General features: G+C 37.6%; 1 protein-coding gene across 1 annotated transcript in view; it reads left to right on the forward strand.

The window, feature by feature from the left end:
- The window catches only part of PPFIA2 (PTPRF interacting protein alpha 2), a 317,236-nt gene that overhangs the window by 247,287 nt on the left and 57,287 nt on the right, over window positions 1-12,662 (forward strand). The window contains exons 11-15 of the mRNA XM_053942047.1: window positions 5,674-5,760; window positions 6,178-6,261; window positions 6,613-6,744; window positions 7,689-7,751; window positions 9,798-9,889. Coding sequence (XP_053798022.1) covers window positions 5,674-5,760; window positions 6,178-6,261; window positions 6,613-6,744; window positions 7,689-7,751; window positions 9,798-9,889 — 458 coding nt within the window. The remainder of the gene's footprint in view (window positions 1-5,673; window positions 5,761-6,177; window positions 6,262-6,612; window positions 6,745-7,688; window positions 7,752-9,797; window positions 9,890-12,662) is intronic.

Here is a 12,662-nt window from a genome sequence, read left to right on the forward strand (position 1 = left end):
AGATTCCCATGAATCATTGAGCCACCTTCTACTCACTCTAACAGTATTGGTCTGTTTGCCTGCTGTGGAGAAGAGGCAGTTCCTAGTAGAAAGAACCTCCTTCCTGTATTAACTTTTCTTTATCCCGCAAAATGTTTATTTTCCTCAGAAGGGACAGATATTGGAGCATCCAGAATCTTCAGATGGTTAGTCTGTCCAGCACAGTTTCTCCTTGCATGTGTTCAAGGAAGGGGTCTCGTAGGGCCAGCCAGCATCCACCTACTTCCATTCACTGACTCCCACTAGTAGTCCTTCACCCCCTGGGTGCTTGTGCAGTGGAGGTACCAAGTCACTTCTCTGATCACAAGACAGCAGTCAGCATTTTACACCATCATTCCTGTATGCAGGTCACCAGAAATACCAGCCATGCTTTTCAGCTGCTTTAGAGAAGCACTGAGATGGAGAAGAGGAAACCATATCATAATAAACCACATTTAGCATAGTAACACCTTCAGTTAATTTTAAAGGTGATAAAAAATGACTTAAGAGTTGGAGGCAAGTGGCACATAATGCTTGTTTTGTGTCAGTGTGGGGATATGGTTTGCTTTAAGCAGGGAAGAAGTTGCAAAACAAGAAAAGGAGCATGTCTGCCATGAAAAGGATGCAAAGAGGCAAAAGAAGTTCCCCTGCAAGGAGTGGATGTAGTTAATACAGAAACCTCTCTGAGAACAAGAGAGAGAAAATATGATGTGTTAACAGGAGAAGGAAGTTGATAACAGGCAAAAAAAAAAAAATCTTTGAAGGGGAGAGAAGCCAAAGAAAATTTACAACACATTCTGTCTTCTCAGAACACCCCTCTTACTTTGCTTCCCTTTTCTTGGGAGATTTTGCCCTGATAGGAGGAAGAAATGAAAGAAGCAAATTTGACAAAGCTCAATTGCAGGAGTTGCTTACTAAACTTAGGAGGTACAGAAGGTAGTGGGAAAAGGAAGGGAAAGAAGTTGTGGCTGTCAAGTGACTGAAAGGTTGGGGTTTAGAAAAAGGGGACACCTGAGCCAATTAATTTGGTCACATTGGTAACAAGTTAGATGTGAGCAAGTAGCTGATAACTATGTGAGCCGTTGCAACTCTGTCACCATGATCACCTATTTTCACCTTCAACTTCATAGCTCAGTTCAATAATGCATTCTTTCTTTGTGAATAATCCCCTTGTTCTGAGGATAGACTAAAACATAGGATGTGAGTAGAAGAAACTGGAGTGCAGGTGTTGAAAAGTCAAGGTCTCAAAACCAGGGAAATTGATTGTACCATTAGAAAAGTTTAGACTTGCTCCTGCAACTCAGCACAAAAAAAAAAAAAAAAAAAATCTGGCACCTATATTATACAAGTGATTTCTGCATCTGAATTTGGATTTCTTTCTTTTCAACTAGGATGCGAAGACCTAGAAAATGTGCAGTGCCATCAGTAACAGAAAATGTGAAAGCAACACCTTATTTGTGGGTGCATTAGCAGCAGGAGCACCAGCAGAGTTTTAACAGGATCAGAGATCACACAAGCTGCTTTGGTATTTCCTCAATGCAGTTTTCCTGGCTGTTACTAACTTGTGCTGGCTAGTCTATGGCATAGAGAGTGCAAAGTGAACATTAAGACTCATGCTGGTTTCTCCTAGGAGTCAGACTTCATTAGCTTTTGTGCATATATTTTTAATCCAGTTTAAGATGCATGATTTCCCAAATCTATTTATAACTGAATGTTCTGGCTATATACTTTAAATGCTAGTTGTTGTATATCACACAATGTGTCTTATTAATCCTCCTGTACAGAGTAGGAGCAAACAGCAAGTCTTACATTGAAGAAAGAACGTAGGGTAAGGCCTGCCAAGCAAGTAGTCATGTAAGCTATACTTTACAGTTTTTAACTCAATTAATTCTTAGTAAAACAAGTTGGAAGAAATCCAGCTTTTCTTTAGTAATCTCAAACTCCACAGTTGTCTGTGCTGTCTCATGTGTGCCTAAAATTCTGCTGTGGAAGCATGACAAGCACCGGTGTCTCTGCCTTGTGCCTCAAACTACAAGGCTGAGATGGACACATTCAGTATTTTATAGGCTGCCAAGACTCTCAAAGAGTTTATTCTTTATAATCTCTGGGTCTGACTAAGACACATGAGCAACAAAAAAGTGTAACTGCCACAGGTATACCAATCCTAAGTACATGGCCTCAGGAAGTCTTTAGGGAAGGATTTGCAAGTCCCTTAGCTAACAGCTGACTTGCTACAGGGGATTTTTTGTTTGGAGGGGTCTCTTTGAGACCGGGCCAGGAGCCTTCCTCAATGTTAAGGGTGATGGGAGGTGTTGAAACCCTCATTTTGGGAGTGTGCTCCAGCTGGGGACACTGGTTCCTGGAGGTCTTTGGCTGCAGGTGGGTTTCTGCGAGTCAGAGAAAATGGGAGTATGTACATGTGTTTCTGTCTGCCCTTTTGATTCCCATCCCTGCTGCAGGGGGCTGCGCCTACAGCTGCCACATAATAACCAGTGGTTAAAATCCCTAAGCAGCTTTAGAGCCCAGAGTAGATACTAAATCTGTGCACCTGTGCTTGCTTTCTGCCAGACAAGCACTTGAGCCTAATTATTGAATATTTTGTCTATAAAATAATTGGGTCCTTTAAGAATAATACAGAATAACACTTTCAGAACAAATGGGAAATAAAGGAAACATAAAATATTCTAATACATTTGCAGTGTTTCAAATAATGACATTTGTTTTTATTCTAAGGCATATTGAATTTTAATTAATTTTCAAGTTTCTGTTTTACCAAAGAGATGTAAAGATAGCATATACCTTGCTGAAATATTAAAGCAGCAAAAAGTTATGAAATAATAGGTAGCTATAAGAATCTTAAGGGAACATCATGTTCTTTCAAGAATGTTGTCTATATAAGAATTCAGATAACATACATAATTCTGACAACAATTTCATCCCTTCTCTTTTTTCCAAAAATTATTAGACCTAATATCACAATTATTTTCTGCATTGAAAAGATCTGCTTGACAGATAAGGTATAATGGCATGGTTTGGACTGAAAAATGTACATTTTAGTTTGGGAAAAAAAAGGTAAATTATACAGGTAACTAGACAGATTGTCTTTTCAAGGACAGATTAGCACATTTCAGAGGATGTGAATGAGATCCCTTTGAACATAGAGGTTTTACTTTGGTTTTCTTAATATTTTGCATTAAGATGCAATTAAGTGTACCAAAGTGATGCCTTAAGTTTTAGCTTTCAGTTTTCCAGGTTCTGTACTGCATTAGTATATAACTGTGAACTTCATATAAAGTGTTAGCAAGTTCTCCTCAAAGTTTAGTTAGACAAAACAATCCTTTTCCAGCCTGAGAACCAAGGACACCATTGCAGCTTCAAGCCCAAAAGTTATAAACAATAGTGAATTGAGAAGAGCAATCTGGGAGGATGGGACTTCATAACCTGAAGCTGTGATTGGACAATTAACCCCAATATGTAAATGGAGCAAAAATTATAAAAGAGTAAAAACTCGTGACCTGTCGTCCATCTTGTGTGTAGCCTTGGCCGGCCTCTTGTACTGCCCAAGGTGTATCCTTTGAAGGCCTTTCAATAAATACCTACTTTATGCTTTTAACACTGTCTAGCCTCTGCTCTAAGTGGTGTCTCAAGGCATCAAAAGCAGTGAAGTTTAAGGAATTTCCTTTTAAATTTTGCAGTCAGCTAATGGAGTTTATAAGGAGTTTAATTTTGTAGAAAGGTGCCCCCAGTGGGTTCTATATCTCCCTCTATGAAAATGGCCTCAAAAGAGGTAGAATTACTTAAGTCTTCTCAGAACTTTGGTGATTTCAAGTCATCTCATGACCCTTGAAAATGCATTAAGGGATGGCCTTGAACCAATGCTGCAACCAGGACTTGAAAAGCGGAAAATTCTATTCTCTACAAAGCAGGATAAACCTTGGTCACTCTGGAAAAACACCTGTTCTGCAGCTACAGAGCCTTAACTTTTTCAAACCTATCTCTCTAATTACCCAACTGGGAGAGGAAGGAGTGCATTAGCATTGGTGTGCTGAAATCAACTAATAAGCAAAATGGAGGGATAAGTTAAAGAAGACCATAAAAGTACTGTTGCTGGTCTAAATTGTAATAAACAGACAAAATAATTTCAGCTAATAAATAAATTCAAGTACATCACAATACACCTGCTTCATTATCAGAAACAAGAACTGCACTTCTAAATGAGTTTAATTACAAAGATTTTCCTTTAAATTTTGCAAGAATCTGAGTTTTATGAATATACTCTGAAAGTAATACTAGTGGTCTTCAAGGTTAAGCAATATTCTTGTATTTATACAAAGCAGAATTTTCTTATGTGGATGTTTTCATATCAAAAGCTGCAGTTTATATTTATAAATTACTAGACCACAGCATTGCTTTCTGTATGAACTTTTGGTACTGATAATACTACAGAATTTAAGATATGGGTAATTTTAAGTTATTATGAAAATCTGGCATTACTTTGATACCTATTCCTAATTAATCTGATGAATCATTAGTAGATAAGCATATGAGAAATAGTCTTACAAAAATACAGCTGTAAAATTAGTGTATCTTGTGCATATTAAAGTTTGCTCATCTAAAGATGAAGTTCAGATCTCTTTTTGAGAGAGGGTGAATCTGACAAAGTGAAATAGCATTTGACAAGTGCGAGCTCAGAACTCAGTCATCAGTAGCCCTCTCCGTATGCCTTATGCATATTCCTGTTTCCATAGCAACAAAACTAATATAGCATTTCCCTTTTTTAAAAGGGCTTTTTTAGTTTTTTAATAATAACATAGACTTGTTTGATATGACAGTAACATGAATATTCATGTTTTGCCACAAATGACCTAATTAAGGTCAGCTTCTGTCAGAAATAGTAATGAATTTTTGTTTGGATTACCATTTCTACACTCAGTAATAACTTTTCATTATTATTAATGTATTTTTATTTATAGGTTCTTCTTTTATCTGATGACCTTCATCTCCCAAAGAGATCCACCAGGGTGGATCTTTTCAAAGGGATGAAAACTATATTGGTTATTTGGATGACAGGCCTTATATAGTATATTCTAAAATGGCATATGAAAGCTTGAGTCTTGTCTCTTTTGGCATTCTTTCTGTTTTCTAGAAATTAGGGAATGTACTATGACATTGCATAGTGGTGGTGTAACTGACTGGTCCATTACATAGTATTTATGCATTGTAATAATTCCTAGAGAATGGTAGAAGAATTATACAGGAATTTCTGATATTGGCCTCTGAGAGTCTGGTTCTTGTGTTCAGTTTACCAAAATTAAAAAAAAAAAAAAAAAGAGAAAAACAACATTAGATTAGATAGTATAGCTTTGAATCCACTCTGTAGTCATGTGTCATCAGCCAGCCATCACTAACCTTGTACTTCCATGTGTAGGTTGACAGCTTCTTTAGCATTCCATTATTTTCAGTTTCTCCACACCAACTGCATATTTTTCACCAAGTATAAGTGTAGTTTATTCCATGTAAAAATTTGTCAGTTAAAAGTATTAAATTTTCAGTCACACTTTTCTTTTAAGCATTTTGTGCTGTGTTCTGTTCAGTGTCAGTGTCTTTAGTTCTGATTTTTCAATTTTGTCCCTCTCCTTTTCCTTGACTTGTTAGTCTGATCCAACCTCTTCTACCTCATCTGATGATTATCAATATGTTATGGAAGCTAAACTGCAAGAAATGATCTCCATACGTAGGAAGGTAGTCCTACTGGACTTTACTTTCTATTGCTGAATAGAATCCATCTGATTTGTTTTCTTTTTTTTTTTTTTTAATTGATAATCAACCATCGTGCAGTTCAGTGCTTCAGGAGCTTACAATTTTACGATGGCAGGTTTGTGTTCAAACCATGCACAGTCTGCATGTTACATTTGGCTGATTTCATTGCTCATAAATAACTCAAAAATAATGTTTTGCTGATGCTTGGATGTAACAGGCCTTTGTAGCTGACACATTTCAAGCAATGCTGTTCAGCTGCCTGTTTAAATATAAAGTTTATTTTTGAAAAACTAAGTTTGCAGTTAGTAGTAGCTTGCTTTATGTTTTGTTTAAACTTTACTGAAGTAAAAACTTCCAAAGAGACCCAAATTACAGAAAGAGTCTTTCTATATTTTACAGGCAGAAGAAAGGCATGGAAACATTGAGGAACGTATGAGACATTTAGAAGCTCAACTTGAAGAGAAGAATCAGGAACTTCAAAGAGTATGTATATTGCAAACAGCTTCTGTGCACTTTTCATTTGCCAGTATAGTGCTACATTATGTACTCCAGCCCCCAAAACTGCCTAATTGTAAATGTTCTGTTTGTAGCAGTGATGGCAGCATCTTCCTACTTTGCTTCGCCATCTTAATACATTAATTTACGGCCAGTTGCAGAGTTGAAAACATTCTCCTGTTACAAAAATGGATGTGCATTAATCAGTAACTGTAATTACATTTCCTGTGAAATTATTTTAGATGGTTACAGTTACCTTTTTTTTTTTTATCAATGATACATATCTGTACTGGTTAATTTTGGACCCTACCAATCTGTCTTGTCTATTCTACATTAAAGGCAAGGCAAAGAGAAAAAATGAATGAGGAGCACAACAAAAGATTATCGGATACTGTAGACAGACTTTTGACAGAATCCAATGAGCGTCTGCAACTACACTTAAAAGAGAGGATGGCAGCACTTGAAGAAAAGGTACAGTACAAACAGCAGTATAAAGTTTAGCTTCATAAAGATTTCCCATATATTCTACTTTTATCAGGATGGAGGGATCATGCTGATTTTATATTACCAAATATTACCACAAATGTGGTCCAACTTATACATTTGAATCTTAATTCAAGAGTGGTCTCAAGTGTCTTCCTGGAAGAGCTGCAAATATGCTGAATATTTTGAGTCACGTGTTTATCAGCCAAGAGCCTGATGAAGAGCTTGGAAAGGACCAATGTGTGACAGGCTGCATGAGGCAGTAAGAGAAAGTGGATAAGAACAGAGGAATGACCATTTTAGATGTGCTATCATTTCAGTGTTTTAATCTGCAGATTTCACCTCACTTCCTCTGGGAAGAGTAAAATGCTGTCACCACAAGAGAAGGAGCATCTAGCCTTGGAGGGGGAACTTTATTTACAGATTTTCCATTACGTGAGACAATGTGATCCTGCAAAATTCAAAGCTACTGACATTTGTATTTGCCCTCTTTAATCTCTCCCTCTTCTACTTATTCACCTTCTGTATGGTCTGAGAGGAATCTTTAAGTGTTTTTCAGGAGGGTATTTCAGAACTTCTCAGATTATGTACTTCTGGTTTATATCATTGAAGCAAGATGTGGCATGGAGTGAGAAACAGGCTTGCCAAAAGAAGTTGTTGGAAGAATTGATTGTGTAAGGATTAGGCATTTCCTCAGCTGAACCAAGATGCAAAGTTTTTGCTGATCTTGAAGACACATGTTCCTACATGTTTGAATTCTTGCAGCATTTAAAATTTAGTATATAATGCAATTGAAGCATTAAAGAATTTTAATTTGGATGTCCAACATATATAAACTTTGTAAACTTGTACATGTACCTAGTGATATCTGATATATGAGCATGTCTCTCATTTCTTTCTTGTTTATTTTTTTCTCTTATTTTTATTTCTAGAATTTTTTGATTCAAGAATCTGAAAGTTTCAGGAAAAATCTGGAAGAGTCCTTACATGATAAGGTACTGTAAATTACTTTGATTTTATCTGGTTTTAACAAAATATGTAGAATTATTATTTGGAAATATGTATATGTAATATTAATTATCCAGCTATCGTGAAAAATTTTCCTGACACAAATTAGGATTCCTTTAATCACCTAGATGCAATAAATAGCCTTTGAAGTCTCTGACAGTTGTTCTGAGCTAAGTTCATGGTTGATATCCTAGCCTCAGGAAGTCAATACCAAAATTCATGTTGATTTTACTGGCTCTGGAGTTTTTATTCTATCAGTTTTAATTCTGAAAAAGTCTTATTTAACATAGATGTATGCATAACTGGTTGCACTTTCATAGTGAAGAATGTAAGTTTTAAATTTTATGCAATTCTTCTTAACAAGTGCAATGGCATTATGCTATATATAGCTGAAAGTGACCTTTCTTCATTGCTTGCAAATTAACCCCTAATGCTGTTTAGTGAATCAGTCAAATTGATGATAAATATTTCTTCCAATCCCAGATAAGATTTAATTTTGAAGTTATTCCTGCCTTGAGTGCAGTAGGATTCATAAATGTATTTGCATTCAGATTCACAGAAGTGGTTTTGCAATGTATTAAATCCCTGTAGAAGCAATCGTACAGAATTTTAAAATACAGCTCCATTCTATACTAATATAAATATATCATATGGCATCAAAAATCAAGACCTTTGAGAAAAATAACGAAAGAGGTATCTATTAAAAAATTTTTACTTTCACCCACATTTAGGTAACCTGCAGAGAAAGGCAGCAAGATTAAAGTACCTAAAAGGACAACCTGTTTCAGTGCCTCAGCACCCTCAGAATTTCTTCCTGATATCTAAAACCTACCCTCTTTAATTTTAATGCCCTTGTCCTGTCACTACATGTTCTGACCCCAGAGCTTCTAAGTGTCCACCTTTGAAGGGATTATTTGTTCAACTTTGATGAAGAAACTGATGAAGCAATTTCAGATAGATGGACATAACATCAGATACTAATAATCTCTAAGTAACGGGCAAGTGAAGTGTTACCAACAGAGTATCAGTCATCTCAGTACTTCTGTTCAATCAAGAAATATTTTAAAAATACTCTAATACTATTTCAGTAATTATATACCAATAATTCAGTAATGATACTCACTGAAACTGGTATTATTTATAGATAGTATTATTTATAGATATTACTATTAGATATTATTTATAGATATCTAATAGATATATAGCTATATATAGATATATAGATATAAATATATAAATATATTTATAAATATCTAATAGATATTTGTAGATGATCCATATCCTTCCTAGCCTTTTGCAATACTGAACATTTTAAACTCTAGGAACACCAGTGTTATATCTTCATCTCATGCTTGTTCTTAATTAGTTTTAAAATTCTTTCATTTCACTTTTTACATAGATAACAATTATTTGTAGAATTTGGGAACAGTGCTGTTTTCTCTAGTAGCTGTAAATAGTGGGGTTTTTTTAGTTAGTTCCAAAAATCCAATTTTGTGGCAAATTGCCATTTTTTCCCAGCAGCACCTCATACTAGAGTCACATCAACTCAACAAGAGCAAGACATATAGCTGCAGTTTGAGTCATCTAAAATGCAGTTCTCTCCAAGTCTGCATCTCTGTCAGTAAATAGAAAGGCTGGTATGGAATCCCATAGTGTCATAAAATCATGTAGGGTGGAAAAGATGATCTCAGAGATCATTGAGACCAACTGTTAATCTTGGTCTCTATAGGGCAAGTGGTATGTCACACAATGAACTGTGCCTGGCTTTATGCTAGGGAAAAAAATAAGTTTCAAGTACTTGGCCTTCCAACACATCCAGGCAGTGATAAAACAGCAGAGCGCTATACCACCTCCTTTTGATGTGTACATATCGTTAGTAGTAGTGAGACTTAAATGAGCTTCCTTTCCTTATTGTAGTCAGTGTTACATTCAGCATATCTTTGCTTGCTTGTTTAACTGTACAAGAACAATATCTCATAAAATAAATGTATTTTGTATCACAAGTAAGTATGTCTTACTCTTCTTATTTCCAGGAAAGACTTGCCGAAGAAATTGAGAAACTGAGGTCTGAATTGGATCAAATGAAACTGAGGGCTGGTTCTTTAATTGAACCCACCTTGTCAAGGTAATATTTTGTGAAAAAAGTTTTCTCACTTTAAGTTGAAATAGACATAAATGTAAATGGCAAGCATTTACAGCAGGGATGTGTTCAAGCCACATATAAATGTACATTTAAATGTAAAATCTATGCAGTTATATTACTGTTGCTTTTCACTTTTTTCATAGGCAGACAGTATACCTTGTATCAGTGAGTATACACTGAAATATTATGGAGATAAACAAAAGTCTTTTAAATTATGAAATGTTTTTAAAAGTATATCCAAATACACAACTTTTGTCTCAGACCTTAAATATAAATTAGAAACAATCCTCTTTAATGCTGAAACTGATCAGCATATTTATGATCATATTTATTCTATAAATAATATCTTTTTTTTTCTTTGTTAGCAAGGCACAACTCACTGTGTGTAGCAAAAGACCACAGAACTTCAGCTGAATGTGAAGACATTATTCAGAGAGATCTGAAAACATCATAATTAGACATTAAACATTGTGCCTCTTTTTGATGGAAAATCAATATAGGAAGAATAGTGAGACAAATGCCATAAGAATAACCACTAACAGCTGCAAAGAATTTATCATTCTAGAAACTCCTTCTTGCTTAAAAGTGTCCCTTTGTTGCGGCGCGTTTTGGGGGACCCTCCGGGTTGTCCCCAGGGGGCCCCCCTAAGCTGTGAGTTCGCTGGTAGCAGCAGGCAGGCAAGGAGACTCCACATGGCTTCTGAGGGTGCTAATTAGATGAGGGTTTATTGGGGGTCCTACCCCTGGAAGGCAGCATGGTTTCTGAGGGAGAGGGGAGGGAAGGGGGAGTGAGGGGAAAGGGGAGGGGGAGAGAGGGGCCGAGAGAGCACCAGCCATGTGAGCTGGCTAAGAGAGCGAGCCTCGTCCCCCCGGCACACTTAACAGGGAGATTCAAAGTGGGCGCGGAATAAGATTGGGCCAATGGGATTACAGGCACGTGATACTTCAGGGGAGGATCCCAGGTTTGGAATAAACCATACATTTTCGATGGGTGAGACAGAGCATACCATTTAACTAAAATATAATACCACATCCCTTGAGATTAAATTGTTGCTTTATTGATAATTGTGTGCCACGTGCTGTTTTCATAACAAGCAACATGTTAGTTTTTAAAACCCGCCAGCACACCTGCCAAACAAAGCTCATGGACAAAGACTGAATTGGGAGCATTGTATTCATCTAAAGTTACTCTTGTTCAATGGGTTATTTTTTTTCCATCAGCTATTGCCTGCCCATTGATGTCCTCAGACATCTTGCTCAGTACCTGGACATGGTTTCTCCCTCAACCTATTATTTCTTAAAATAATATTTTTCTATATGTAGAGACATGTAAACTGATGAAATTCAGAATGTGATGCTTTTAACTTTTTGAATTTTTGTTCCATTGGGAATGTGACTACAGGCCACAACACATTTTTCTTGAAAGTGCTTGCAGGGACACAGGCTACTGAGCTTCTGTAACAACAGCTTTGGTTTTTGGAGCATCCTTGGAGAGCAGCAGCTTTTCTTGCTGGGTAGATGAATGTCATTAGCTTGTGCTCCATAAACAGGAGCTGATTAGCCCTTATCAAAGGGCTGTGTGAACTTTATAAGCTATCTAAGTATCTTGGGAATTCAGCAGGTTCTGCTAAACAGTATACTTTCCCTTATGTAACCTGACCTCATGAAGCTCCCAGCTCTCTCAGGCACAGCAAGCTCTGAGCATTAAATACATCCTATTCTCAGCCTGAGAATTCAATTCTGCATTGGCTGGAGTCTGTGCTTTCAGGAAAATAATTAATCTGGTCAGCAGATGAATACCCACAGTAAGAGTGGAACCTGGACTGTTTCTTTTTTCCTGCCAACTTGCTTCACAACTGCCAAATATTATTGATTATGAGAAAAAAGTTCTATTGAGACAATTAGTGTACACAGAAAATAAAAACAGTTGTGGCATTTGCTTTGTTTTCCCTGGCTGCACGCAGCTCTTGGGAGCCTGGCTGTGGCGTACCTTCCACGTGCTGTCGGGGTTTTTGCCGCGGGTTCCCGGACACGGCTTCTGTGTCTCGGGTGCGTGGGCTGGCCAGCCACTGTAACCATGCGCTAGGGATCAGGCAAAGAAGTAAGGAATTTGTCCATTTACTCCGTGCTTGGCAGGAACAGTTTATTGGTCACGTGGCGCGGTTTGGTGGAAAGGCGTGACCGCTCCCAGCACTCACATGGGAGAAAATGGCACCTGGATTCTGGTGGGGTAGGATTTTATGGGGGATGGGATGATAGGACCCACAGCCTCCCATCCAATAGGGGCGGCTGCTGTGGCAGTGATGTTGACCACAGCGACCGACCGAGACGGCGCTGGGGCGGTTCCCGGGTCCCTGGGCTACTGGGGATGTGGGATCGGGGTGACCGGTGGGGAACTCTCTGGACAGGACCAGGAGTGTCTGCAGGAGTGACTGGGGTAAGCTCCAATAGCACGCAGCGAGGAGTGAACCACCGCGGGGAGGGGAAAACATGGGGGGTGCGCAGGATTACAGAACTTGACTATCTAACATAAATTGAAAACCCCTAATCTAAACCCGAACCCCAGGATGCAACTAACAGTCACTGCCCTATGCGGGTTTTTTGTTGCATTTTATTTTTTTGCTGTGATCAAGCTATTCATATATTTTTATGTAGAGATTGCTAGTGTGTTGAGAAACAGAAATTGTTCAGGTCTCTACTTCTGTGGCTGAATTCTCAGATGGTGCATGGACCCTTTGCTCTTCCACCTTGGTTCC

Source organism: Vidua chalybeata, chromosome 5, assembly GCF_026979565.1.
Source record: "Vidua chalybeata isolate OUT-0048 chromosome 5, bVidCha1 merged haplotype, whole genome shotgun sequence".
Taxonomy (NCBI): Eukaryota; Metazoa; Chordata; class Aves; order Passeriformes; family Viduidae; genus Vidua; species Vidua chalybeata.